Source organism: Lutjanus erythropterus, chromosome 9, assembly GCF_056507025.1.
Source record: "Lutjanus erythropterus isolate fLutEry1 chromosome 9, fLutEry1.hap2, whole genome shotgun sequence".
In the NCBI taxonomy this organism is placed as follows: Eukaryota; Metazoa; Chordata; class Actinopteri; order Lutjaniformes; family Lutjanidae; genus Lutjanus; species Lutjanus erythropterus.
The window spans coordinates 33093630-33102982 of record NC_139325.1 but is presented as its reverse complement, the minus strand read 5'-3'; the positions used below and the strand labels follow the sequence as shown (position 1 = coordinate 33102982).

The following is a 9353-nucleotide window of genomic DNA, read 5'->3' as shown; positions in this document are numbered from 1 at the left end:
TCATTTGCCAAAAAAGAGCAGAAATGTGCAATAAACAAAGTACAAATGATGAATAGTACTTTTTTTCTTTCAATTTTTCTATAGATATTGCAATAATTTATTGTAATTTTTTTTGGCTACAATATTTGGGTAGTGACAACATGATATCTTGGCAGCCCTCATTTGTAAACAGGCCCTCGTCTTGATGCAAACCCAGGTGTTACCGATGATACTAATAGAGGTGAAGTCACACCCTTTCCAGTGGACCACCAAGGGACCTTACATTGGAAAAAATATTAATGGTAGTCAATGGTGAGGCATGTTTGTCCTAAAACTGTTTTAAGTATAAGACTATGAAGATATGTAATTTAAAAAACTACATCCATAGTTCATGTAGGTGATGTCATAATTTTGTCCCTCCAATGTTTGCCACTGAAGCTATGATGCCTGTGCGTGTCACACAAGCAACGGGTCTTGCTTGTTTTTTATATTTTTTTTCTTCCTGGCTGATAAAAGGACCAGGAGTTGCTAGATAAAGCACTTCAAATGTGATAATGTTACAAGGGACAAGTATATTGTTGTTGGTGATGCATAATGTGTGAAACGAGAGATGTAGCTCACTGAACGGTTCCACATAAACCAAACTAAACTATGAAAAACTCTTTGTTTGTCATGTAAAACGTTCTTTTAAATTGACAAACATAATATGTATAATTTCCTGTGCTATTCAAAAGTGAACAAAATATCTCGGCCATAGACTACCCTTCTTATTTTTTCTGAACTAAGGTGGAGCAAACCGGAAGGGGCGTGGCTTTGCTTCTCTATCGCGCGTTGAAGTGTTTGTCCAACCAAGGATACAGACGGTATAGATACAATGAAGTGCAACGATAAAGGATTCGTGAAAAAGAATCAGAAGCTACGAGGGAAAATTGGGGTAAAAATGTCATCGCCGTGAATTCTTTTGGCCTTGATAATTGTAAACAGACCCTTTTCAAAGCAGCCAAAATGGATATGGAATAGGAGAGCAAACACAGGTGTTAGCAATGATACCGATTAAGGTGAGCCAACATGCACAATAGCAGCACCCTGACTGTTTGACCTCCACTGAACGCATCTTTAATTGGTATCTTTAGTAACACCTGAGTAAACTCAACTATTTCATATCAAAATGGCTGCCGTGAAAAAAAAAGCCTATTGTGTGCTTTTTTAAAAACGCTTAAAAATCTCACTTGTAGTTTACACCGGGTTAAAAAAAAAAAAAAATCACCTAAATGTACTTCCAGGCTGCAAATCATATTTCTCCTGCTCAGGAACAGCAGTGGTCGCTCTTGTCTTCCTCTATCTGAATAACCTAATGATGCACCGCGCTCCGCTCAGGAGGGCTTATTAAAAGCAGCAGTGATGAGATAAGTTAATTGCGTGTGCATGCTGGGTATCCTGGCAGGTATTAGCGTTAAGCACATATAGGCATCCATGGATCCTCTTGTCGGGGTCTTCATCACTTCATCCCCAAAGCAGGGAGGCAGGGCCGCCGGTAATGCACTGATCACCATTGGCATCATTATAGCCGGCATTATTAAGAGAAGGGGGGAAAAAAATCCAGAAATCAATACAGGATACCTTTTGCAGCGGTAGTGAAAACGAGGGAGAGGTGGTGGTGGGGTGGGAGGGGGGGTGGTGGTGGGAGGAGGAGCGGAGAGGAGGGATGGAGAAGGGAGGGAGAGGAGGGAGGTGCGGGGGTGGGGTGGTGATGTGTGAGTATAGCGGGTCCTCTCTCGCCTCAATGTTGCGGCCAGCCTAGTGGCAGATCGCTACAATCCTGGAGGGAGCCGGGTCGAATGAGCTATTGGGGGTTCCCAAATAATAACGGGGGACAGACAGAACAGACAAAACAGAGACACACAGACGGATGGACGGAGATAGGCAAGTGTTCCGATAAAAAAAAAAAGAGAGAGAGAGAGAAAGACGGGAGAGCATAACCGGATTCTATGAGCTTTTTTTTTTTTTTAGTATTTTTTAATTATTTATTTATTCGCTTGTATTTATTTATTTATTTATTTATCGATTGATTGCGTTTTAATTACTGCCTTGTGACAGAGAGAGCGAGGGAGGAGGAGCGTCAGGGCCAAGCGTTGTGTTTGTGTGTGTGTGTGTGCGTGTGCGTGTGTATCCTCTTTTCTCCCCCCCCACCCCCCTCCCGGGTTGTTTATTTATTTGTTGATGATGATGATAGCCTTTTAATGATTTAAACGTGCTCGATCCGCTGCTTTTTTTTTTTGTGCGCCAGCAGGATGAATGTGTTCTACATGTAGCCTTCATGCAAGAGGAGGAGGAGAGAGGAGCAGCAGCGTGTGCAGCTAGAGACCAAATACAATAGATCAAACCAAATAACTACAGATCAATCCAAATAATAAGACTTTATATAACTTAACTCTGCTGGCCTTTTTTAAAAAACACAGTCTTTGTCTGTTTCTATGCGTGTTACCATTTATTTGTGCGTGTTTTTAAATTGCAAAGATACCAAAGCTGAGCCCGGCCGGTGATGCTACAACAGGAGGAGGCTAGCGACTGTTCTCATGCCTTTTCACACCTATAGGAAACATTACTGGATCAAATAAGCAGCAGCTCCCCGGGCCTCTATGTTTACTCAAGGAGACACGCTTTAGGTAACAGAGCAGCGACACAGCCTTTTATTCTAAAACTAACTCCAATAGGCCTGTAATTGTAACTTTTTCCTGCAGCCTGTTAGAAGTGATCTCCTGTCTGTCCGTCTGTGTGTTCAGTCTGGACTGTAAAGCTAAAACTGCTGCACTCAAGGGACCATCCGACATATATGTTCTATGCACATTTACACCAAAACTAACCAGTCCACACATGTAAATAAAAGTGCGCAAGAGCCGGGCTACATGTGTACACACCTAACGGCGAATGTTGTGAGCTCTCCACGCCAAATATTCTCCCAAAGCTGCCGGACACAGAAGCTTGAGAAGAGGACAGAGCTCGTTAGACTTCTTCTGTCAGATTATTCGCATCAAAACAAGAAGCCGGAGGAAGATCATGTTTGTTCCCTTGCCGGTGCCGTTCGTGTTTCAGAGAACTGCCCCTGACCTCAACGCCTGGCGTCTCAAGTCCCCTCTGGCTCTCCGCTCCAACTCCGGTAAGACATTTTTCCTTTTTCTTTCTCTTCTTCTTCTCCTCCCTGCTCCACATCCTCCATGTCGGTCAGACTCGGCCATGCAGACCCGCCCCGCCTTTTGCTCGGTGCCGCGATGCACTTGCAGCCGGGAGAGAGCTCACACACACCCACTTTACACACGCACACACACTCCTCCGGCTCCTTTTCGGAAGGCTTAAACAGGAGTCCTTTTACACTTCGCTCCAAACCAAAGAAGCTTCCCCCGAGCGCGCTGGAGCGTCCACACTGATTCGAGATTAAATGCGTAAAATGTCCATTTTTTGCTGTCCATGTTCCACCCGTGTGTTGTTTCATTTCCAAGCCGCCTGTGTGCTCCTTTTCTCCGCGTATTTTTCTCTCCTCCGCCTCCGTCCTCCATCCTTCCCCTCTCCTCCACTGCCTGCGCCTGAGCCTCAGCCTCCGTCTCTCCCCAACTAGACTCTCGGCAGGCAGGGAATATTCATGCCAACTTATCGATCCTGCGGAGATCGATTCCTGGGCCGGTGGAAGCAGGGAGAGGGGGAGATAGAAGGAGAGAGTAGGTGCACGGAGGAGTACGAGCGTACGAGAGGAGCGAGAGAAAACAGCGTTATTCTGGCGTTTTATTTCACTCTGTTTTTCGATTGTGCTTTATTAATGGAGATAATTTGTTAGTGAGTCGTCTGTGAGGTGGCCGAACATCTATTGATTCTCTGATTGGTGCTTTTGCTCTGACATGCATGCTGGTTACAGGGGGACAAGACTCCCATCTTTGTAAACACCGCTGGAAATAGACTTCCAGTGACTCCATCTCTCTGTCCCGTCGCTGCTTCGGCTGCTGCACGGTTGAAAGCGGAGAAGCAGAGGGAGTGTGGAGTCAGGGAGGAGGGGGGGAGGGTGCCGGCTTGGGCGCCGTCTGCGTTTCATCTGCGCTGAAGCGGAATAAAAGGACGCATGGTGGGAGCAGCCAGGCTGGCTTCAGTTGTGTCACTGACTGTCGCTGTGTGAGAGAAGCTCCAGCTCAGACTCAGTCCAGCTTCGACTGTTTCTCAGACATGCAACAGCTGCCGTTCCCATCTTTGGAGAGCTCTAATGTGTTTTCTGTCCTCTGTGTGCACGCTGAAGGACTGCAGAGTGTAGGGGAGTGAGGGGAAAAATCATATGAGGTCACTGGGCTTTTATTTCCAGTGTATTTCAGTATTCACTAATGCATATACATACATCAACTTGCGTATCAGTGCGTAATGGTGCGTAAATGTGGCTGGTGTGCACCTTAAGCCGGTGGATGGGCTCTTAAAGGGCCAGGCGTCCCCCCCTCTAGTGCACAGCTCCCCTCTCATTTCCAGATCAGTTCAAGCCCATTTGATTTCATAGATGCCAGGCTTCACCCTTACTCCACATACTCAGTCAACAGTGCACAGCATGTGACAGTGAAGGGGTCGGTGATAGAGGGGGGAGAGAAGGATGAGAGGGACCTGTTACCCACCATATCTCCAGAGATATACACACAGAAGAGTGGGGAGAAGAGGGGCTGGAGCAGGGACCGGGGAGGAGGAGGAGTTTTCGCGCTCCGCACGTTGAAAAATGGCGAATGTCAGAATGAGATAAAAAAAAAATGTGGAAAGAGAGAGCGGGAGAGAGAGAAGTGGGTGAAAGTAAGAGTAGATGACAGAGTGAAAAACGAGGAGGGAGAGGAAAACCCAGTTTGAGCTTGAGAGGTGAGAGTAAACCACGGATGAGCCATTATGTTGCAGTGTCCCGGGCCAGGGCCAGCATCTGAATAAGCAGGCAAACTGATGGGATGTGTACACAGGCGGCTGGATTCCTCAGATGGTGGGATAACAGTGATTTACAATGCTATGCTGATTTTAGTCCGTTTTGATAACGCGGTACAAGGTGCTGTCCTTTTCAAACTCACAGGGTTTGTCGCTTAAGGGGTGCGGGGTCAGTTAAATGTCTCAGAACTGAAAGAGGAACGCGCTGTTGTTTCTTCAAGAACTGTGCTGTGGCAAACAGCAAGGGACAGCATCACATGACATTTTTACTCATAGGAATACTGAGGGCAGGTTCACAGCTAAAGGTACGACACCAAAGATCATTCTCTACTCCAGACTTTGGTGCCGGTTCTGTTGAAGCTCATGATATCTGGAGACCTACAGCAAATAAACTAATGCACACATTTGTAAAAATCAGCCAGTGTGCTTCTCCATGCATCTCCCATAAGCTTCAGTAGAACTAGCACCAAAGTCTGGCACCAAGCAGAGCATAGAGTGTTCTATTTTGATGTAATGTCCCTTCCTTATTTTTTAGTTTCCCAGAATTGAACCAATGCGAGGATGTTACATCGCTTTAATTTTCCAACTGATCCGGTTTGCGTTCACAAAGGCAAAACTCAAACGGTACAGATTATTGGCCATAGAGTTGGTGGGTACATCATGGAGCACAGTCAGGTTCTGTTCATGTTGGTGATGATCTGGAGCGCACATCATCAGATTTTAGAAAACTGCATACATGAACGTCTTGTAAGAAAGCAGGGTATTAAAAATTGAATAATTCGAGAATTTCTCACTCATGACTCCAGGGGTGTCATTTATAAAAATACTCTTAGATTTTTACTTGAACTTACTCCTAAGATCATTTCTGACGGTGTGCTTATGTTCAAGTCATAAAAGATACTGACCATAAAAAACCTTGCTGACGCAGGTTCTGGAAAGCCCATTTGTAACTTACACACCTGTGATTTATAAATCTCAAATTAACTTAAAATTAACAGCACCTCTCTCACAATCACTGATTTCCCCTGACACAGCACATAAGGCTTTTGCCAGGAATAGATATGAGAGAAAGAGAAAAGGGCAAAGAAAATAAAGAGAAAAGCAAACTTTTTGGAAGACAAGATCACAGCGGTGGTAGAGGAGATTGAAGCCAGGCAATTTGTATTATTTGGTGGACTAATAACGGGCCTATCCAGTTGTTCATAAATCTAATGCAAAGTTAACCACAGGCTTGGGTGCATATACCCCTAAAAAAGCAGCAGGAAAACGTTTTGACTTTGCTTAGTGATAAGATTTTTTTCCACTTCAAAAGTTAGGTTTTATGATAACTATTTATATGTGTTTTTATGCACAAGTCATTCTTACGAACAAAATTGATCATGTCTGTTTAATAAACGAGGCAAACAAATTGTTCTCACTAGAAATGAGCAGCTTCATAGTTCACTTGACTGTGGTCTGAGACCACCCCTTTGAAGAGGACCAGTGAGTCTGCTCCCATGTTCAGTTCAAATGGACTAAACAAGGCAACCTGCCCTAAGATCAAGTCAGCTCACCACAAAGGTCTTCAGTAACTTGTTCAGGCGTTTGTGCCCTTGAGCTCTAATCTGTGGTTCCACAGCTTCTGCTGATAGTTCCCGTAGAACTTTTGAATTCCACCACACACACACACACACACACACACACACACACAGATGTTGTAGTTGTAGAGCTCTTGACTCGAGCTCTCAGTTAACTTCTCTCTTTGACTGGTGGGAGCTCCTTGACTCCTTTGAGTTAGAGCTCTGTACGGGGTCAGAGGTCACAGCACAAGTGTTTGACTCAGCCCCACCTGACCCCTCTCTGCCCCCTGTGTTTTCATTCTCTTTCATGTTACAACAGGCCTCGAGCACTCATGCACAACCCCTGTGGGGGCTCTCTCTCTCTCTCACACACACACACACACACACTTCCACATAGTCATGAAACAGACGGACCATCATATAGCATAAAACAAGCATGTTAGACCGTTTTCCACCTGGATAGCGAGCTGCTCTAACAGATCCAGGTTTTGTTCTATTTTTAATGGCATTGTGTCTGTGAAGGTACAGGCAGGTCAGGGCCACTGCTATGTGAACTATGTGTGTGTGGATGTGTAGTAAAGTGGTTTGTGAAGCCATCAGCATTAACTGGTGTATGAAAGTTTAATGGGACATAGAGGAGAAACCGCAGGTTTCCCACACAGCGCAGGGCTTCATATGATATGATATGATATGATGGGACATCAAGGAGACTGGAGGCTGCTTTTTTTTCTCTCTCCCTCTCTCTGTCTCTCACACACACTTACACAAACACCTAGATTCAGTTCATCTCAGCTATGCACCTTCTGTCACACACCATTAACCTCCGTCTCCCACCATATACTGTCTAACTTTCTCCCTCACACACACACACACACACACACACACACACACACACACACACACACACACACACACACACACACACACACACACCGCAGATTTTGAACTTGCTTTATTCCTGTCTCTGAATTTAAAGCTACTACAAGGAGTTTGTAACTGGTTATGAAACAATTTAATGCTGTTGTCTTTATATAACCTACATAAGCACCATCCACAGGAATATTGGCTGTTTCTTTATAGTTATTCTTAAAGCCACCAGGCCACGTCAGATTCTGCGTGAAATCAGTTGAAACAAGCCTGTGTTTACGTTTTCCCAGGCAAAGTTACAGGGAATTGTACATTAGCCAAGTTAAAGGAGGAAGGAAGAGTTTTTTCTTTAGATAAATTTATTTTTTATGTTATTTAGTGGTTATGACAGATGAAACACTACCACTTTTGTCCACAGGGGGCTCCAAAATCAACACATCAAGAAAGTTCCTTGTAGAAGCTTTAAGAGTGAGTAACATTATCCATACAGTTACTGATATTTGTATTCCTCATAATGTTTCCTGTAGGGCCAATCTGATGTTTTTATTTCAAGCAGTTTATTCCAGTGAAACCTGGGTCTTTAAGAGGTGGTTTGTGATACCTTGGGTATCCTCAGCTTTACTGCATGGGGGTCGCAAAATTATTGTTTGATAATTTTTTTACGAGTTTTTTTCTACCTGAAAATAGGTAGGTAGGTACCTCTTTCACAGCAGCAGAGATACAAAGGCATAGAGAAAAGGGGACAGTAAATAAGGAAAACAAAAACAAAAACTAGGCAATACAATAAAAAGAATAAAGATATTAACAATATTAATACCAATGTGAGAACATGATATGCAAAGAAAAGTGTAAACAAGTATAAAAAGTGTAAAAAGTAAAGTATAGAACAGTGCAAACAATGCAATAGACAGTATGCATAACAAAATTAGTGAGGCAATCACACACCTAACATCAGCCGTGATACAACTGCTGCCAACTTAGCAGCTACAGGTAAGCACAAACAAGACAAGACTCAAAAATATTCAATACAAAATATGTAGTAGGAGGTCCCTGCTCTGTCTTTGAAGGTGTCCATGGCCTGAAAAATCCCTTGACAACCCCCAAAATAAATCGCCTAATCCAGGCATGTCTACAGGTCTGTGCCTGTGCTTCTTGGCTACTTTCAGGACATTTCTACATGTGTCTGATGCTCTGGCACATGTCTTCTAAGACTGCATGATGTGAGAACATGTATGCGCTTACACATTTGCAGAAACAGACAGAGTGTGTGTGTATGTGTGTGTGCACAAGCATGAGCACACGTGCAAACTAGTGTGTGTAGGTATAGATCGGTTTGTGGAGGGGAGCGTGCAAGTCGCAGTGTTAACATGATTGCAAATGACAAAATGTCAACCTGGGTTTGTTAGCAACATAATGGGGAATCAATAGACACGAGAAAGATGTCAATACTACATGCTTTATTGCATTAAGCTACCTCTCTCCTTCTCCGTAGCCCACTCTCTCCCTCTCTCCTCTTCTTTTCCCTTTCCCTCCCACTCCCTCCTGCTCTCTGTCACAATACAATTCTCTCTCCCTCCTCTCCTCTCCCTGTGGTAGTAGAATTAGATTGCAGTATATGAGCCGGCCACGGGGTTCTGAATGCAGCAGGCTCATGGCAGAATGCTTCAGGAGTCTAATGGGCTTGGCTATTTACGTATATTAGGCCCACATAGATGCCCCTGACACAGTTTCATAGCACATCGACAAGCCCTGAAGGAGAAGCAGCAGTGACGTCTTATGTTTAACAGATGCATTTATGTAATCAGACTAACAGCATATGAAAACCTGCTTGTTAAAAGTAATCAAAGGATATTACTGAAATCATCTGGCAAGAAAAGAGCAGGCTGGTTTATGACAACATCACATTATTTCTGAGTATGTAATCACATGCTCTTGTAATTATGTACTTAAAGGGATAGTTCAGGTTATTTGATGTTTGGTTGTATGAAGTACTTACTGATATTCGGTGTATTACTTGTA

At 43.9% G+C, this 9353-nt stretch overlaps 1 protein-coding gene across 3 annotated transcripts in view; it reads left to right on the top strand.

Annotated features, from left to right (window-relative positions):
* Positions 1 to 1746: 1746 nt before the first annotated feature.
* pou2f2b (POU class 2 homeobox 2b) overlaps positions 1747 to 9353 on the top strand; it is a 59619-nt gene continuing 52012 nt past the window's right edge. For all 3 annotated transcript variants that reach the window (XM_084727189.1, XM_084727187.1, XM_084727190.1), the window contains exon 1: positions 1747 to 3136. In XM_084727189.1, the coding sequence (XP_084583315.1) occupies positions 3037 to 3136 (100 nt within the window). In that variant the 5' untranslated portion in view covers positions 1747 to 3036. The remainder of the gene's footprint in view (positions 3137 to 9353) is intronic.